The 19,468-nt window shown below is 39.7% G+C and overlaps 1 protein-coding gene across 3 annotated transcripts in view; it reads left to right on the top strand.

Moving 5' to 3' along the window:
* Positions 1-19,468, top strand: part of LOC147059179 (uncharacterized) — a 204,966-nt gene that overhangs the window by 130,847 nt on the left and 54,651 nt on the right. For 2 of the 3 annotated variants that reach the window (XM_085907134.1, XM_085907136.1), the window contains exon 4: positions 5,032-5,200. In XM_085907134.1, coding sequence (XP_085763260.1) covers positions 5,032-5,080 — 49 coding nt within the window. In that variant the 3' untranslated portion in view covers positions 5,081-5,200. Of the gene's footprint in view, positions 1-5,031; positions 5,201-5,848; positions 5,983-19,468 lie in introns of those variants that run through there. The other variant, XM_085907135.1, reaches the window with a different exon arrangement.

Genomic DNA, 19,468 nt, shown 5'->3' with positions numbered 1-19,468 from the left:
ATTGCTACTCTCCTTTGGCATGTCACTATGAGAAATATTCCAAGTATGAACATTCTCAGATTATCACCCCTTCTGTGTGTGTGCGCACACGTTTGCATGTGTGCCCTTTTCATCAACCCTTATTGGTAATCAACCCACAAGGACATCTTTGACTGCAGATGAGGAAAATACATGACTTCACTGGGCCTCGACCCAATCCGGGCTTCACGCTGAGATTTATTTGACCTGTTAGCACGCCCTGACTGGCAGGAGCTGTCTCCCGAATTATAACGGAGGATTATGCCTCTGGATAATGATAGGACCAGGAGGGGAAATTGACCATGTGCTTGGCTGTGGCGTGTATCCTGTAAACCAGATTACAGAGAGCATGAAGAGGCGTGCAAACAGGAGAGAAAAGCACACATAAAAGTCATGTCTAAAAGCTAACATGAATATTAAACACATGCTTATACGTACACACACATTCTAGCCTCATAAAGCATGGGGGTTGCAGCTGTGCTGAGATTATGAATCTCTATTAACCTTGCCAACCCATCAACACACTCGTCGTAATGAGGCCGAATATAGGCTAATGCTCCCGCGGCCCAACACACTTAAGAATACACACACGCACACACAAATAGAGATACGCACAGTCAAATCTACAAGGCATAGCATTTGAATTAGACAGCAGGAAAATATTCATTAATGTTGGTTTATCTGGAATGAATATGCCTCATGCTTCAATTAGCCTACATTTTCAAGGCAAGCACCCCAATACACTGACACACTCACTTCCCTTGCTCACTCCAATAAAGGGTGAAACCTCGACTCACACATACTTTTGGTTGGGTCAATAATACGTGGAGGGGACGTACGTATCTCGAGGCCATTTTTTTTTTTTTTTTTTTTTTTTTTTTTTTTTTTTTAACAGTATTTTCTGTTTATTTGCTCTACTGTGGAGGAAGACACTTTGACATGGCTACTGGCTCAAGATAATCCAATATCACCCACCCTAAAAAAAAAAATGCTATTGTTTCGTTTATTTGAAATATTGCCCTCTAATACCACATCACATCTGCTCCCTCGAAAGGAATCATTTGGTGCGGCTTGTGTATGTCTGCCTCCACAAACTGGAGACAGCACACATCCCTGCTGTCCAATCACAGCAATCCGTCAAGCCCCTTGGGCTCTTTGAACGGTGGGTCGCTTTCACCAATATCTTTGGATAGTTTGAAGTTGGAAAGTTACAAAATGCAATCATGAGAGCACACATGTATTGTTGTTAAACTACATATTTTCCCTGAGACCTTGTAAAATAAATTCTAATATTAATCTAATTCTAATAAATCTGTTTCTGAATACATTAAGTACATGTTGGAAGATAAAATTCCAGTCCTTTCTGATGTGATCCATGTGAGATATTTTGAGTCTTACTTGTGAAGGTTTCCTAAAAATTGAAGTCCCGAATGAAGCCGTTTGATTACCTAAAGGACCGTGTGTGTCTGTTGTGGCCCCCTGCTGAAATCGGCATCAGCGTTTGTGTTGGATCTCCCAAACATGGATCAAAGCAACCAGACTCTCCTCCTCTTCCTCTTTTCATTTCCACTCACTCTTTGGTCGTTAAACGCTGCTTTGCCCTGCATATAAACATTTCTGTAATTGGACTTGCTGCTTGTTTGTGGCTGTCTGTTTGTTTAGATTGCGTTTGAAGCTTTGCTTAATTAAATTGCGTCCTTGGTGTTGGAATCTCCAAGCACTAGGAAATTCCATTGGACGAGTAAAAATGTTGCCCCCACTCACGACATTGAACTTTGGTTTTAACTTTAGAATGCAGATGAGAAGTCTCGTGAAGTGCATTTGTATACTCTGAGTTCATTCAACTATTAGTTCCCATGAATGATTGCGCTCAGTTTGACTTACTTTTGAAGAATGAGGTGACATTCACCACCAAATAGTGTTGGAAAAGTTACTTGAAAAGTTATTGGTTACCGTTATGTCTGCGGCAATTTGCCGCAAGAATAAAAATGTCAGTTTTCACAGTATTAAATCATGAATGCGTTATAATGCAATGGTTTCTTCCCTGACTTGAGGAAAAATATATACTTTTTTTTTTTTTATCATTTATTTTGTAAAAAATAGCAATCATTTTTTCAATTTGGAGGGAAAACCCTAAACCAAAGAAAGCTGAAACTAATTTGGTCAGGTTTGACTTAGCAAAAAATTATTTAGCGAGCGAGCCAATGGTCCACCTTTCAATTTCACAGACTATTGTGGGACTCCGATGTGTGTTTAAAGGTGAGGCTTGAGAACATAAAGAAAGTTACTAGACCACAGAGACGAAATATAAACGTTTAAAGGTTGGCCTCTGTGAAAGTCAGCGCCCCCGTTTCTATTTGTGTATCAAGGAATCATTGAAAATGATGTTGCTCAGGTTTCCTATTGAAATGCATTTGGAGTAGTTAAACCAAATCCCAAATGGTTTCCAGACTTCATCTCTGAACTTGTTTAATGGGCACTGATGTTGTTATTGTGGATGTGTTTTGATCTCGGATGCCACTTGAGGGGAATTAGAGGCCGATAGTTTAGCAAATTAAACAACAAAGATGTGGCATAGACCTCATCATTCAATGTGTGCATGTAATGTTTTTTTTAAGCATATAAGGTCAGGCTTGCAAATAGGGTATCAACATGAGTCCTCACCCTAACGATAACCTGCACTATATGACTGCTCCCTAAGAAGGATACCTTGTGTTTGATTGCGCTATCACAAAATGATTGTAATGTTTAGTAAATCACCACATGTGAGTGAATACAACATGAATAATAACAGTTACATATGTATTTATGTCATTGGGGATGAAAGGCTTGTTAATTATATTTTCCAAGGCAATGAAAGAACCCACATGAAAAAAAAAAACATGTTTTTTTTTTCCCTGAACATACACACAGTAGGATGTCTATGTTTCCCATTTTATCAATTGAAGGCCCACCATACAGAGCAACAGGAGCGAAACCCACTGAACCTTCGTGCAATGTGTCAGCTTCTGCTTCGAGTTTTAATGAATAGTCACTAGTTTTTCTATGATGAACGCCGCCGCAATATGAAAGATGTAACTGCCAGTCAAAAATGTGTATGCTCTTCCAAGAAAATGGAAGAAAAAACATTTTGTTCGAGACCGAGCCAGCCGGCTTTATTACTCAACTATGTTTATAAGTTCATTTGTACCTGTGCCTACAGTACAAAACAAAACTTGAACAATATCTGATTTTGAGAAGCACGAGTGCAGTCAGTGAATAGCCCGTGAACACTCTCTCCTTTAGTGTTTCCTCTTTATTCTTTATTCTTCCTTGACAATCGTGGCATGTTTTTTTTTGTGGTTAAAAAAAAAAAAAAATGTGATCAAAGCATTGCCAAATGTAGTTTTTGTTTTTCCAGTCACATTTGTCGGCATCACTTGGTAGGCCTAAATGAATATTGAAGGAAATTGGGCAGAAGAGCCTTTAAAGACACACATAATTTATTTTTGAGACATTTCAACTGTATCCACTGCTTGAAAAGGCTTCTGTACACGAGGCTAAAAGGTTTTGAGAAGTTGTTGCCATGTACTGTATGTACCGTAGATGTTGATGATAATTCAGTTGTAATTATTTTATGTGGCCATGCATAACTATTTTTATTTCATTATAATGTTGTCATTTTTTACACTGTTTCACAGTACTGATGAAAGAAATTCCAATCTCCTCCCTAAAATGTATTTCTTTTTCTCAGCTTGTGTAAATCATCGGTCATTGTGGACAGGCTAATAGACAAAGAGTGAGTCAAGGCAACTAAACTATTTTTATTTGTTGAAAAAAATGACCCAGGAAATTATGCTATTAAGCTTATGATCAACAGGGTTACGCTGTAGGTACTTGACTGAATGAAGGTTGAATCCAAGAAAAATATGCTATTGAAATTTCCTGTAACGTGAAGAAGGTAAACATCTGCTTCTTTGTGAGCAGTGCAATTCTAGTGCAGTGTTAACGAGGACGTAAAGAAATTCATTCACTGAAGGGAGGAAGGAAGCAAGGGCCCCTTAAAAGCTCAAATTGTAGACTTGAGGTAGGAAACATGACAAAAAAACATCAACATATTTAAACCAAAACTTTAAGATTGATGACTCTTTAATTTAGAGAGGAAATGATCCATAAAATGTAGTTTATACTTTGTAAAATCAGTTTGGATTCAGCTTGGCTAAACATATTTTATTGTTTTGTTCTACTATAATTTGTTTTGCTTTGGTCAGACAATATAGTTTTTGGCACACGATCCAGATGACCAATTGGGTGTTTTATTTTTACTTCTAAATGACTTAATTCCACGTTTCCTCTATGTGTGGAATATTTGTAGTCTTTAAGACATTGCACGTTCAATTAATCTGGGTTTGCCTCGTTGGATTCCCCATAAGCAAAGACTGCAACATAAATTGGTACATACTATTCCATCTATGTGTAATGCATTAATTAATCAAGCTAATATGTAGAAAGATGCATTAGTTCTTCATATAATCAATCATTTTGACATGAGAGAAATTACTGACACTGACCCTTATTTTCACTGAAATCTCTGAAGACTCTAATGATTAATTAATTGTGACTGCCAAGTTTGCTGCAGGAAGTTTTGATCAGTAAGGAAGCACAGCAACATTTTGTATCTCCTCGCCCATGCACCGAAATTCACAGAAGAGGTTTTCTTGTTCCATTTGTTCCCTCGCATTTGTCATTTCAATTGTGTGCTGTCATACTAAAAAAGCTACAGATATCTTCAACCCAATCCTTGCTCAGTGAAAAGAACTCCACAGTGGGCTAGACTCATTTACAAATTGTGCCAGTATACTAAGCCTTGACACATCTACCAAGATTAGGGCATTTCATTTATTAATGCCTTCTGAATTCATTATTGTCTGAATTTCCCTCGTATCTGGATATAAATGAACTTACCTGTTGAAATTATGGCCAGCCTTGGGTCTCCTAAGCAGTTTATTTCATGTGGTATCTCCTTTTTTCCAGACATTTCAAACATCCAAACTACAGCAGAGGAGAAGAAGCCTTCCCATAATGGCCCAGAAGAAAATAATTAATTCCATCCAGATGCCATTTTTTCAATCACGCTGCCTTGGTAAAATGACATGGAAGAGATTGCTTCGGCTTTTTCCACACAGAAGAATGTGACGTCATGGTGAGTGAAAGACATTTCTCATTTATAACGCTTTTAACCCAAATCTGTTTTTGCTTTTATTCAAATTATACACGGTAAAAGGTATAAATGCTTTAAACGTTATATTTACACATCTGGCAGGTATCTAATTGGCTATACTTGTGACCAGTGTTAATGTCAGCAGTCATCTCCAGTGCCTTGACTTTACTGTCACTTCAGCCCTCACATCTTTACTATGCTCAGTCCTGTTTGTGGCTACTGACGCCCAAATTCTGGCGGAACATTGCATCGCCTGTGAGCATGGCACCCTCACTGCTACGGTCCAGTAACTGCACATCCTTGCAAATCCCAGCTAGCAAACACATGGTGATCCATTGGCATCTCACTGCTTTGAGTGTCAGTTCCTGTAAATTCTGGTGTCATTTCTCTTTGCATAGTCTTCTCCCAACACCCCAGGTTGAAGCTTGTCCTTCATTTAGAATAAGCCAAATACATGTTCTCATTGGAAAAATATTGTTATCACAACAAAAGTGAACATAATTGCGCAATACTGACCCTGTGTGGCCGCAATATGCCTCCATATGAATGTGTGTACGCAACATTAGCCAGTAGCCCTCGAACCTTTACTTTATCCTCACTGAAGCTCTTTTTTTTTTTTTTTTTTGATAGTCAAGGTCATCCCATTGTACTACACACCAAGGTCGCCATCTAACTTGAGGAGAAATCGAATGTCCTGTTCACCAAGAATTAAAAGAAAAAACTGTCAATTAGGTTGTTGATTCAATTAAAGGAGTAAGTGAGATAAAGCCAGTGTTGTTTATCATTGCTTAAAGTAACGCTCAATATCGAGCGATGTTAATTAGAGCTGTGGAGCTAAAACCAAGGGCTGTGGGAAGCCGAGCTTCCGCAAATGCTTTGTGCCTTCTCAGTTCCATTGATCTGAAGACAATTAGACTTGGAATTTTTATACCTCTGGCCAGGCAACTCCTTGATCATTATCATTGGTAAAATAAAGGGAAATAGATGGGTAAGAGAAAAGGAAGGGAAAACATGGTAGGATTTGAAAGATTTGAAAACAACATCATCTGCACATACTATACTGCCTGCATACACATTATTCAAGCTACCACCATTGGGCCACTTTATTTATTCAGAATTATCTCATGATCTTTATATGCAACTTTGGATTTATTGTAACTTGAGCTTTTGTTTTGTCTGGCAAAATAAGGATCTCAAGTCTTATTGTAAGATGACTTTTGAGGACAAAAGCAGCTGCGTTATGAACTCATGTCATGTAATGAAATGTAATGCAGTAACTTTTGAAGTTGAGTTTAAGGCTCAGTGACTTGTGAAAGAGCAAAGAGAAGCTCTGTATTTCCATTGAGGCAACATGATATGGGTCTGGGGGAAAGATTGGGGCAGCCCGGGTAAAGAGCATATGGACTCATACAGATTGACACCAAATGGTAGGTATGAGCCAGACTTTTAATTAAAATGAGTGGCAAAAACAGGTTAAATCAAATACTGTGTATTGAAATGCAGAAAAACACAAAGCAGAAGATATTTTTAAGATGAAATGCATAGTTAATGGCCCCTGTGGAATGTATAATGAAGCTGTGTTTTCAAACTGAGAATAACTTAATGCTGGCTAGAGCCCTGCCATATTCTTGTCTCATCTGTATATTATATTTACTGCCGCTCTTTCTTCTCTCTCTCTCTCTCACTCTCTCTCTCTCTTTCTTCTCTCTCTCTCTCTCTCTCTCTCTCTCTCTCTCTCTCTCTCTCTCTCTCTCTGTCGCTCTCTCTCTCTCTCTCTCTCTCTCTCTCTCTCTCTCTCTGTCGCTCTCTCTCTCTCTCTCAATCTCTCTCTCTCTCTCTCCCTCATTGTAGCATTTGTTGTCTTGGCTCACTCGGGGCCCGTTGGGCTTTGCTGCACTTAAATATTTATCAAAACAATTTGGAGTGACATGTCGCCTCTGTTTTAACCAAGAGACGATACCCTCAGGTACAGACTGACAAATGCATCCAAATATGTTCAGGCCAAGCGTACCTAAACTGCAAAGCTGCCTTTGTGTCTGACCTTGTAAATTGATTTCCAAGATTTGTCTGTAAGTACATTTTAAAATTTAAAGATAGTTGCTGAAAACATGTGCTGAGTGTGAGCTACTGCAAGTCAATGTGAATTGTGGTGACGTTTATTTTTTTTCGGGGAGGAGTAGCTAAAGCACCACCGGTTTGGTTCACCTCTTGTTTGTTCGCTGCAGTGGTTATCTGACGCCGTTGCTGTTACTTTGCGAGCTACATGTCCTCCTGCAGCCTGTCTTTTTCGGAGTGCCTCATTGTTGCGGGGGGAGATATTCAAGTCATTGAAAGCTCTAAGCCACAGTTGTCAAACTCAAGGCCCGGGGGCCAGATACAGCCTGCCACATCATTTTATGTGGTCTGCAAAGACAAATTGTGCATCATATTCGTGTGTCATTACTAGAATTGCAAATTGTCTTCACTTTTAATGCGATCTTTTTTTTTTATTTGACCAGTTTTTACTCGTCTGATTTGAAAAAGTTATTTGTCAGTTTGTTTTGTGGCTTTTAGTGTATATAGTATGCGGTGCTCATACATTTATTTGGGTTGATAGTCATAATGGCCCTCCGAAAGAAGCTATGACGACAATGTGGCCCGCGAAAAAAATTAGTTTGACACCCCTGCTCTAAGCGGATATATTTTGGTCGCTCAAATATGTAGTTATGTGCAGGCAGCACATTTAGCGGCCATATCATGATTTCAGTAGTGCGCACATGTACATATTTATAAATATTCAAATTCAATGTTTACATCAATAACAAATGCTTGCAATTATATACAGAGAAACACATTTATTGTGATGTGCAACCACGACATGACTCACATGGTAATGGTTTTGTGAATAATTTATCAGATGTGTGGTTTGGTCCACAGAGTGAAAAACATTACTATCCAAAGGCCCATTAAAGCTGAATAGAAGGTGCACTATTTCAAATAGTTTGCACCGATGTTTTGCAGATTTGCCATCCGCTCGTACACATCCATCAACACCAGTATGGTATTCATATGCAGTCATCGACGCTAGGACCAGATGAGTGATCGCTCTTGTGTTTTTGTTGTGCACAAATGGAGATCGGAGCTGTGCAGGCGGGGCGCTGGCTCTCTGCTCCCGTCCTTCTTTAGGCTCCTTTTCCGAGCGCAGCTACGAAGACACATCCATCATTTCATTGCCAGACATGGCCACGGAAACAGAATACTGATATGTTTTTTTCAAGATCTTGGGCAGAAATATGATCTCTTGACACTGAAAGTCTGGCCTTGCCAGTGAAGCCACTACATTATCTGCACAACTGCACGCAGATTGTGTATTTAAAGGAAAGGCTGGATTGACATGACATTTAATGTGCGGTTCTAAATTGAGTGCTGATATCCAGTCATTTTGGACTGTCTATTTACATCAACAGGCAAGACACCCGTATCCAATTTTGCTGTCCTTACATATACACATGCAACAACCCACATGGCCAAGTGCCAGAAACGTTATGATGAATACTAAATCGTGTGGCATTGGGGAAATGAAACTTTACATACCGTTTAGCTCTTCCTCCTACGTTGAAGGTAACCTCGTCATCATGTCGCAGGCCACAGCCAGACATATTTTGTTATTCATCTTCCAATTCACCTCCCTGTCATCGATGGGAGCATTTTGTTGACAGGCTATGTCCAATCTATTCGCTTTAATTGTCACATTGACAGTTATCTAATTGACGTTAGAGTTTTAGCCGAAGCATTTTTTTTTTTTTATTGTATGCGTTTTTTCATTTTCACTCTGTCTTCATTCATCTGCAAACTGGGCCAAATGGGGAAAAGTGAAATTATAATTGCGTCACGTAAATTATTTCGTATAAATCCAGCGTTATGCGATGAACTTTGAGAACAGTATTTTGAAGGTAGCAGCAGAGTGAGAAGTAAATCTTAAAACCAATTATTTTTTCAACATTTTTGTTTATGATATTGACCAGGCAGTTAACGAGGTTCCCTTTTTGTATGTAGCATGTCATTTGTGGAATTTTCTTTTCGTGCATCTCATTATGAGTCACCGTTTCAAACGGTAACATGAAACTTTTCCCTGAAGATATCTTCTCATTACCTGCTGTGTTCCATGAGTCACCCTGTCATCTCATCAGATGGAAAAAGAAGTGTCGACATCACCATAAATAACAGCGCCCCTCCCTCACTCCTTGTATTTTTAACCTGGCAGTCTTAGTGTGCCTTCTGCAGCTCCCCATTTGGAGATGATTTACTGCCTTATATATCATTTAAGAATCAATTTAAATGAACTCCCCTTATGTTCAAGCAGGAGAAAGCGGGCTTAGTGGATTTATTGCTCTTGTGTGGCGGATGGCATCTTATTGCGAGAAGAAAATTGAACTTGATGCATTTGTAAATGTGATAAATATTTGCCTTGGGGTCTTTTGTGAGGCTCTGTTGAAAACTCTGACTGGGTTCAAAGTAGTCCTAATACATTCATCCATTCATTTATTATAGTGCTTGTCCTCATTAGAGCTGCCGTAGAGGGTCACGGGAACCTCTTGACTGTGAGGCAGGCAGAGATGCTACCCATTATTCCACTCTCCTTCCATTCCATTCCACTCATAATACAATACTCTCAAGTTGAATGCAAAGAATCAAATATTTATGTGAGACTTTTTAATGCATTTTGTCATATACACACCAGCAACACATTTGGTCAGCTTATGTGAGGATCAAAATTGTTCCTTTCCTCATGATGTAGTTCTCCAGCAGAGTGACACATATATAAATGAGAATGATAATAATAATTAAAAAAACATTGCCATTTTTGATACAGCTCTACTCGATTATAGATTTAACGAATGAGCAGTTAAGTGTTCACTGGGGGCATATTGTACTTCTGTTCAATTACTAAGATGACTGCATCTGTTGCAATTGTGCCACAGTGATAGTTGCACAACTTTTATGTCCCCACTTTCTATCCCTGAACTGGGTTTTAAATCTTTCGCATGTCAATGACATTTCCATAAAATGTTAGCATTAAACTAGCAGGCTATTTCTAAGGCAACATTTTTGGTTATTTTAAATATAAGTATTTCTCTTTGTCTTCTGTTTAGTTTGGCATCAAACAGCTTGACACCTCTTTTTTGACGAATTATTTACTTTGCTGAAAATGATCATTGTCATATGAGTCAGTTTAGATTCACTGATTTTTCAAATTTGGCCTGGCAAGTCCAAACAAAAAGTTTTAATGAAACCCGACAGCCTGACTGAATAAAGATCTCATGGCTTTCAATCTCATGCTGTCCTAGGTAATTATCTAAAACTTTGTCGTAAAAGTATATTGCGGGCTTTAGTATTTCTGACACATCATCTCTGGGTGTATTGGAAGAGTTGACAACTATAAAAAGGAAAATGGTTCTGCTGTAGGGCAGTCATGGTTGACAGAGTGAGACCATCTGTGTCCTTGCTACTGAAAGGGGACATGATGCTGAGGAAGGAGTGATGAAGGGATGGAGCCAATAAAGACTTGCACAACTGTTGGTGGTCACAGCTCACTGGGTACATTCCCACCTGGTTGCCTGTGGGCCTGACCTGTGTAGGAGCTCTGTCTACCTCCATAAGTCGGCAAACATTACTTCTGGAAAATACCCCTCCTTCCTTCCCCGTAAATGCAGACAGGTGTGCAGACTTAGTCAACAAGATTTGAACACAGCACTTTCACGCACTTGTGCACACGTCTACATACTGTATGAATGCATTCTGCCACCTCCTGGGAAGCAGATTTGACAGACACATATGGTGGGTCACCAATGGCGCAGGTGTTTCTGGCTGCTCACATTGTAAAATCCCAGCCTGTTCCCATAAAATCTTCTAAGTCTCTGACAGTACGCATTTGGCCTTCAACTATTGGTCAACAAACGATGTCATGCTTGCAATTTGTTTTGCGGATCCATCTGGAAAAGAGCTGACAGAATATATTTGGAACAGCTTGATTGTATACCAATTATGGGTCAAACCTCTGATATCCTCCCCGTCAAGAAAAACTTCAAAAGTATAATTCTTAAACTGCTACCAAGTCACCGCATCCATTTTCATCTTTGAGGGACTTTTTGGTTCACTCAGACCTCCGCATATGGACCATGGCGTATGGGTTTTACTGAGAATTTGGAATATTTTACAATGACAACAAAAGGATTCTATGCTATTCATTTCAAATCATCTTTGTTCATTTAAATGGAATGCCATTAGTTCAATCCAAAAATTCAAAACATGCTTTTAATCAGAAATACATCCTACAATATTGTATTTTATAAAAACAAAGAAATATCATATTTAAATAGAATGGATAGATTTTTTGCTTCAATTTGATGGATATTGCGCTGCTTCTTTTGATTTTGGGCTGAATAATACAGACATACAAATTGAGACATGAGACAAGTCACAATTACTCTGTAAGATCCTGTAATTGTTGTTCTTTGTAGAGCATAAAGAAAATGTGCCTGTTAGTACTGTTAAACCAAATGTCTGCATTTGTTGCTCCGCTATTTGTTTATGAATATCTGTTCTTTAAAGGGCTATTAAATCAAAATCCAGATGTTTTTTCCCCCAGCCTCCTGGTGGTATTTTGCATTGTTAGTATGAATCAAAACCGACTCATCTAAATCAAATGTATGCATTTATTTGAGATACTTCTATTTGTTTTCATATTGTGAAATGGCCTTACTCCAGCTTACCTTCTGAGCCCCTCTGGCCAGTAGCCTATTATGATGTGAGGAGTGGAAATCTCCACAAAGAAGCGTATCACTTTACCATGGTTATCTTTGCAGCACATGGCAGATGGCTCAGCCATGTCTCACCGTATGATCAATAGCTATATGTCTCCCAGTTAAATGAAAAGAAAAAACTCAATCTTTTACTAATACGACTTAGGTTTCACTCATATTTATCACCATGTGAGATGAGGAAAAAAGGAGGTCGGCTGGCAGCAGACGAGTATGAACATAGTGAGTGAGTCGCACATAAATGGCTGGCGACTGCAAAAAGGCAAATGGGAATTTTTGACGTTAGTGAAGTCATATGCTGCTTTTGGATGAGAAAGGACCTGCCGACTCGCTGTGTTGTACAACATCCAAAGGTGTTTCATGGAGTTCTTTGCAAGTTTGTCTACATTAAAGTAATCCAAGAATACATTTGAGCCTTGCCTTGTTTAATGGGGCACAGTCATACTGGAACACACACGAAAAAACCCTTCCAAAGCTCAATAACATTTGACGTTTAATTATCGATTATGCATTAATTAATCGTGCGCTAATTGTGCATTGATTGAATGAAAACATTTCCTGTTTGCATAGCTGAATTTATGTGATGGTGCTTTCATTAAAATGTGATTGCCATTAATCCATACATCCAACTAAGTTGGAGAAAATCTTTTTTGATATTGGCTTTTAGTGATGTCACTATTGCCATTTTGTCATTACACTCTTTTACCATGTTTTTTTTTTTTTTTTTTTTTTGGTGTGTGTACACACAGTCAAAGCGCTCAAGCGGTCAATTGCGCCATTTACCTGAGCTGTGATAACAGAATGTAGTGATGACAGTCTTCCTGCTTCTGCATTTCATGTGAGTAAAGATATTGTCTTCTCTTTACATACTCTGTTGAGATTGGTCCTTTTTTTTAGGGAGGGTGCCAGAAAAAGCATGCAGAATTAGTCATTGAATGCTCTGAACTCCCCTGAGATGTGGTAGAGAGAGAGAAAGAAAAGAAACTGAAAATATTTTATAGCTCTTGGGGGGCAGGAAAAGAATGAGGGAAGTGCTCCTCATTTCCTCATCATTTCCCACAAAGCAAGGTATTAAAGAAACACCTGTGGTTTGAGCTATATGCGAGATCCCAAGCTGCCCCAGCTCTTCTTTTTTTCTCTGTCTCCTATCATTGGCTTCCTCATCCTCCATTTTACCATGGCCACCACTACCTCCCTTCCACCCCTGCTGCTGCATATCTTTCTGGCCTGGGGCATAATCTCCTCGCCTGACAAAAAATGAAAGGAAGAGATGCTGACATGTAATAAAGCCCGGCTGATACTGTTTGGGGCTAATGCTGGCTGCGGCTGCCGACTGAGTCTGGCTTTTTTCTTGCTTTTCCGGAGCACAATGGAGAAGGAGAGATTCCAAGTATTTGCATTCGACACAAATGAAATTAATGATGAACGGATGCCGGGAAATGAGATGTGGACTAAAAAAAAAGGTAAAAATACAATGTGGGGAAAAACACGCATGGATTGGGTGTTCTCCCGAGAAAGCAAACGACTGCGTTTTGTCACCAGGGGAACACGTAGCTTTTAGCACTCTAGCCTGAGGTGGAAAAAAAATTGCGCTCGCTCCATCTTCCCCTTTCTTTCTTCATCTTTCCTGCAGGTTGCATCTTTGTCTCCCTCCAAGCACTTTGTTTTGCTTTGGTTCTGCATTGACACACCTTTTATTCGCTCTCCGGCAGGTCTGAATTGAAATAAATGCATTCCTTCTGCCTTTTCATGCTACTGCAGATGACATAAGCTTTTTTCTTTCCAGAACAGTCAGGCCTGTCATTGAAACATATTACCCCCTGTTTTTTTTCTTACCCCTCGCACAGGTGGTGTTATGACACATCAAGGTGGTGGATGAAAAATGAGGAGCATTTCTTGACAAGCATTTCTTTTTTTCCCCAGACCTTATCAGCTTGTGAAGTTTCCTATTAATAAAGAGTTAGGCAACAAGCCTGTTTGGTGACTAGGTATGGTTGTGATTTGGTAGTGTGCAGAGAAAGGCCAAAAATACACACGAAGGAAACAGCTGTGAGGAATAGACTTTATTTTCCACCCACCTGCCCAGCACCGCTACCTAGGTACAAACATCCCTGGAAGCTCATGATCCCCGCCTAGATTGTCTCTAACACCGCCTCTTTTATGTCCTTCGGCTTCAGGAAATGAGCACCTGAGCTGCCATTCCTCCCCCTCTTTCAGCAACAAACATAACCCACTCCTTGAGCTCCCTCCTGCTGCTCCAGATTACAGCTCATTAGTAGTAGCGGCAGAACCAAAGCCCACACCATGCCTCCCCTCTGATTCCCACATAGTTTCCTGTGATTCCTGAGTAGCACAACATCAGACATGGTGGAACTGCTTGTTGTGAAGTGTGGCTAAAGGACAGCAGCAGATTGCTTGTCATCTTTCTGAGAAACATGAACAATAACATAAGGTCGGTCAGAAATATCACAATTGCATGTGACTACTTGTGATCCAGCAATAGGCACCGTTTTGTATTTGAAATTTAACCCGTTCACATTTTCAGAGCAGCTACTGAAGACGTTTTAAAGCATTTGGTCTGATCTTATGAAACCCCTGAATGTTGTGTTAGATTGTGGAATAAAAACCCCAAACCTTCCCTAATAAAGAGGAGACTTTTATGGCCAGATCAAAACCTTGGTAGTTCATAAATAATTAATTTATGTTGGATCGCACCAACAAAGTTTAATTTAAAAACTAGATGGAATCTAGGATAAAGTTGAAATTCTGTTGCACCGAATTTTAAATCTAGTTTAAATTTTAGACATATCAATTTAAACCCCTCCCTAAAACTGTTTCATTTTGACCAAGTTTAAATAAAAATTTGTTGCGCCAGTATTTTAATGACAGGTTAAACTGTGATCGATAATTAATTTTAAACCAGCCGTTTCACTTTTAGAATGGTTGTATTTTGCAGGTGGTTAGGCAAGGCAAGTTAATATGTACAGCACATTTGATGTACAAGACAATTCAAAGTGCTTTACATCAAACATTTGAAGAACAAGAAGAAAAAAAATCATTCGAAATATAGTTTAAAATAATATTAGTAAAAGATTATCTTAAGGTCAACAAGGTCATGGGCATGTTCCAGACCGTTTTTTTCCCCACATAATGGGCAACAGTTAGTGAGCTGGCATGGCAGTTGAGCTTTGTACACTCCAGCAGTACTTCTGCCTCACTCTCTTTTGTTGGTTGGAATAAAACGTGCAAAGAGCGCTTCTCTCAAACTGTCAGCTGCACCAGGCAATGCGTGGTAATTGCCATTGAGAGGCTTTGTGTTTTACATTCATTATCTTTTTTTTTCTTCTTCTTCCTTCCTTCCTGCTTCAGACCATGGGAATTCAAGCCTATCTCTCCTCGCCCATCTTCTTGCAAAAAGCTTTATTTTTTCCATTGTTGCAAGATACAGTGCCAGATGCGAAGATTGAATGCTGGCTGAAACTCAGTTCTTGTTTTGTTATTTCAAAAAAAAAAAAAAAAAAAAAAAAAAAAAAAACCTTATTAGAAGGCTTGTTTATCTGTGCACAGATCATTTGGATCAGAAGTAAGGCAAGATTGAGTAAGCACTCATGTGAGAGGTTTGTCATTTTATTTTGATTAATTCCTTCGCTGCTCTTTTATGTTCAGACATTAATGCCCCCAATCATAATAGTGTCACCGGTTTGATTTTAAACTGCAAAGCAGTCAGCCAGAATAGCAATTGCGATGCAAGGGAATATGACAAAAAGAAGAAATCAAACAGTTTACATCCGCTACCTCAGCTTAAGGGCTTCACATACGGCTGGAGGATTTCATTGACTCTATCCTCCGAGGCTTTGGCAGACTAAACAAGACAGCGTGATAGCAGTGTTGTGGGCTGTGGGGAGCAACAACAAGAAAAAGGCCAAAACGCAGTCAGTCATCCTGCCGTCCTGCTTCCAACAGAGCTTGGAGTCACGCCGCCGCACAGTTGCCGCGATCGGCTGCCTTTCACCTCTGACCCTACAGTCATTTTGATGAGGGGAGCATCTGACAGCTCGTCACCTGGAGTCATTCTGTTCCCATGGACAGTCAAGCATGAAGATTACAATAACCCAGATGCTGAGAGACCAGATGTCTTCAGATTTCAAAACTGACCAAGTTTTCAATACAGCGGACACACTGACACTGATTGTCTGAAATGTACACGCAGCCACAGCTTGGAAATATACCGTCTGTCTGTGCTCCATGACTCACTCTCAGTTGTTTTTGCCTTGTCTTTTCTCTTTTGTTCCACTCTCCCCTCAGGCTAGACTCAACATCATACAACTTTAGTTCGTTTGACCTCAGTTCACCTATTGCTTTTCAACCAAATCAAAACTTAGCTGAAAACAGTGTGGAATTAAGCCTTTATATAACTGATAATGACTCTATCATACCACTTGTTGCTGCTGGTTTATTAGACAAAATAATTGGCACTTATGTGCAACAATCAGGATGAAATAGCAAAAAAAGCACACTTTTTGTTTTGAATAAATGCAGTACATTGTGATATAAAGCTGTTTGTGTTCAAGTGGGGCCTCATTCACACATACACAATATGAGCCAAATAATATGGTCAGAGGTTTTAGAACATCTACATTTTTAAGCAGTTGAAGTCCAACTTAGCAGCTAGAAATGGTAGAAAAATAACTTAAGTGGGAAACTACCAGGGGTAAACTAATGACATTTGAGTACAAATCGTGTACGTCTTGGAAAAACTCAATATAGGGGCCTTGACATGTCCTATCACAAAAGATCCCATCGCCATTTGTCAAAGTGCCCGCTCTGTCCAAAAATAGGGGGCCTGATGTTGAGGTGTGATGGCTGACTGTCAAGAACAATGCGTGCGCGCACACAAAAACGTCACACTCTGTATTCTCTTGAAAGAGATGGATTCACTCCCCATTGGAGTCCTCACAAAGATTGAGTGACAGTCAGTCAGCAAGGTGAGAGGCAATCACACAGTGGACAGATCAATTAGTTATTTCCACAGGAGGAGAATGGTGGGAAAACACAATTTCATCAGTGAATGATTTGTATTCTCTGCCCTTTTTAATCTCTCTTGGTTCTTAGGGGTTTGCATGTTTATCTTAGCTCTCCATTTGCTCTTGTGAAAGAAGAGCAAAGATGTTTCTCCTTGGATGAGCCTGTCTTGAGAATTAACTGGGCAAACCAGACCAGTGGCACAGACCTGCCAGTTCGGTGCCCACTCTCTCTCAGCTTACCAAGCCTCGTGGTGCTGTTTCAACGCCAACCCACGCATTCATTTAAACCCGCTCAAACACTACTGACACCCACTGCCGCACTCTATTGTTTCAACTTTTGTTACTTTGATAATTTGGAGATTATTGTTGCAGAGCTTGGCATGCATCCTTAGAATTGAGTCATATCTCTGACCTCACAAATGATCTTCTGGAAGAATGGACAGAGAATTCCCACCACAACATTTTGTAAGTTTTTGGAGAAGAGTGTAGTCCATTTCATCGACAATACTGATACTTGATTGATACTTTCACTTCCTGAAGGCCACGTGTTAAAATACTTTTCTCTATATGGTCTAAGTTTTTTTCATAGATTGGTTGTTATCTTTTTGTTACAAATGAATCTACTTTTGAGGCAGTTTTGTGATCATGTGATCCCATCGTGTATTTCTTAGTCCTTTATCAGCGTATTTCACTTCAAATAGATGCCTGTGACTTGTGAGGCTGTTACAAGAGCACTTCTAACTTTATCCTCGTTTGTGGGATAAAGGCCGACATCTGCTCAGCGAAGACTACATCTTGGAGGAGATATAGAAAGAGATGAGACTCGGTGATAAAGGGAAGTGAGAAAAGGACTAAATGGCGTAGGAGAATTGAACCATCCCATCTGTATGTGTGGTACTTGCCATCAGACGAGCAGTGAACCTTTAGTAGACTACAGTTGGTTTAATTTCAAATTCAGCTTGTAGCTCAACTGAGTAAGCTCACGTGCAATGTAAAACAGAAAAAAATTACAATCTTAACATGCTGGCCAGACACATCTATGATTCCTGCGTCCTCATACGGCTTCACACATTATGGGGAGTGTGCAACAAGGAGCCAATACTTCCTGTATAATATCAATGTATTTAGTATTCTATTCTTCTTGTTATGATTGTTGTAGTTGTTTGATGGAAAACACTTTGTTACAGAGGTGCTTGATAAAGGCTCAAGGAATTGAGATGTTCTGTATGTATGTCACGTGTTATTTTCTGTAGTAATCACTGGTTTCAGTTCTGGACATTGCCTGAAGATGCGGGACCGTGTCCGAGTCTAAGTTAGACGATCCCTCTCTTCTCTGTCCTCGACACTCACTTAGCAAGTCAACAAACACCAGATCAAGTGATTTCCACTTTAATGTTCGTTTACAGGTTAAATACTCTACACGCCAAACCAAAAATTGGAGTTTGCATTTTTCTTCTCGTCCCGTGTCAGCTGATGGTAGTTCCCCAAGCCTGACCTCACTTTTATTATTCTACCTTCCAGTTTGCCATCTTCTTCCATTTGCTGACAAGTCCACCTGGCGCCTTTGCAGGTGGCCAAACTTTTATCTAGCACGACAGTGGGCCTCGGGGCTGTTTGGACCAAATCCACTCACAAGCTACGAGGTGACAGCCCTGTCCTTGACAGACTAAAGCTCTCCTCATTTGAGAGCTTTGGACGGTGGGTCACTCTGTAACGATGGCCTCCCTCGCATACATTCTGTTAATTACTGTGTCTGTGCTTTGCAGCTAATCAATGACTCACTCGGGAGTCAGCTAGGTTGTGTCCGTATCTAAGCATCCAGCTTGTTGTTGTCATACTTAATAGTCACACAAATCTGCATACAGATGTAGTCTATTTTTGAAGATAATGAAGGAAAAATTACTTGGAGCGGATACGTCAATCAACCACGAAGTAATAACAACTTGCCCAATGACATCCACAATATGCGATCTATCAGAAATACTGCAACATGTTTACAGTAACATGTTTTTTACAATGGTTGTAGTTTTCTGCACGGTATCCTACTGAGAGCATTTCCTAATACATAGGGTCCTCAGTTAACGGCGTTGATCCGTTCCTACACCAAATTTCGGTGTAAGTCGGAACAGTAATGAAATGAAACACTACGGTAATAAAAAAAAAAGAGAACACAATAACTTACCTTTATTCCTGTGGTTGATGATAACACACACGAGTGAGAGAGCTGACACAACAGTCCAAAATGGTATCTACCATGTGAGTGGGTAATACAGTCTTCCTTGGTCCACAGCCTCTCTTCCGCTGCACACACCAACTACTTCCTGCGCGCGTTACAGCTCTTACGATGCCTTTATGACACTTACGACGCAAAACCGCATAGGTTGGAAAAAAGGCTTTTAATATACAAAACGTGTCGTAAACACGAA

This window comes from Syngnathus leptorhynchus, chromosome 3 (assembly GCF_054491065.1).
Source record: "Syngnathus leptorhynchus isolate UIUO chromosome 3, UIUO_Slep, whole genome shotgun sequence".
NCBI classification, from domain to species: domain Eukaryota; kingdom Metazoa; phylum Chordata; class Actinopteri; order Syngnathiformes; family Syngnathidae; genus Syngnathus; species Syngnathus leptorhynchus.
This window is presented reverse-complemented; position numbering and strand designations above follow the sequence as displayed.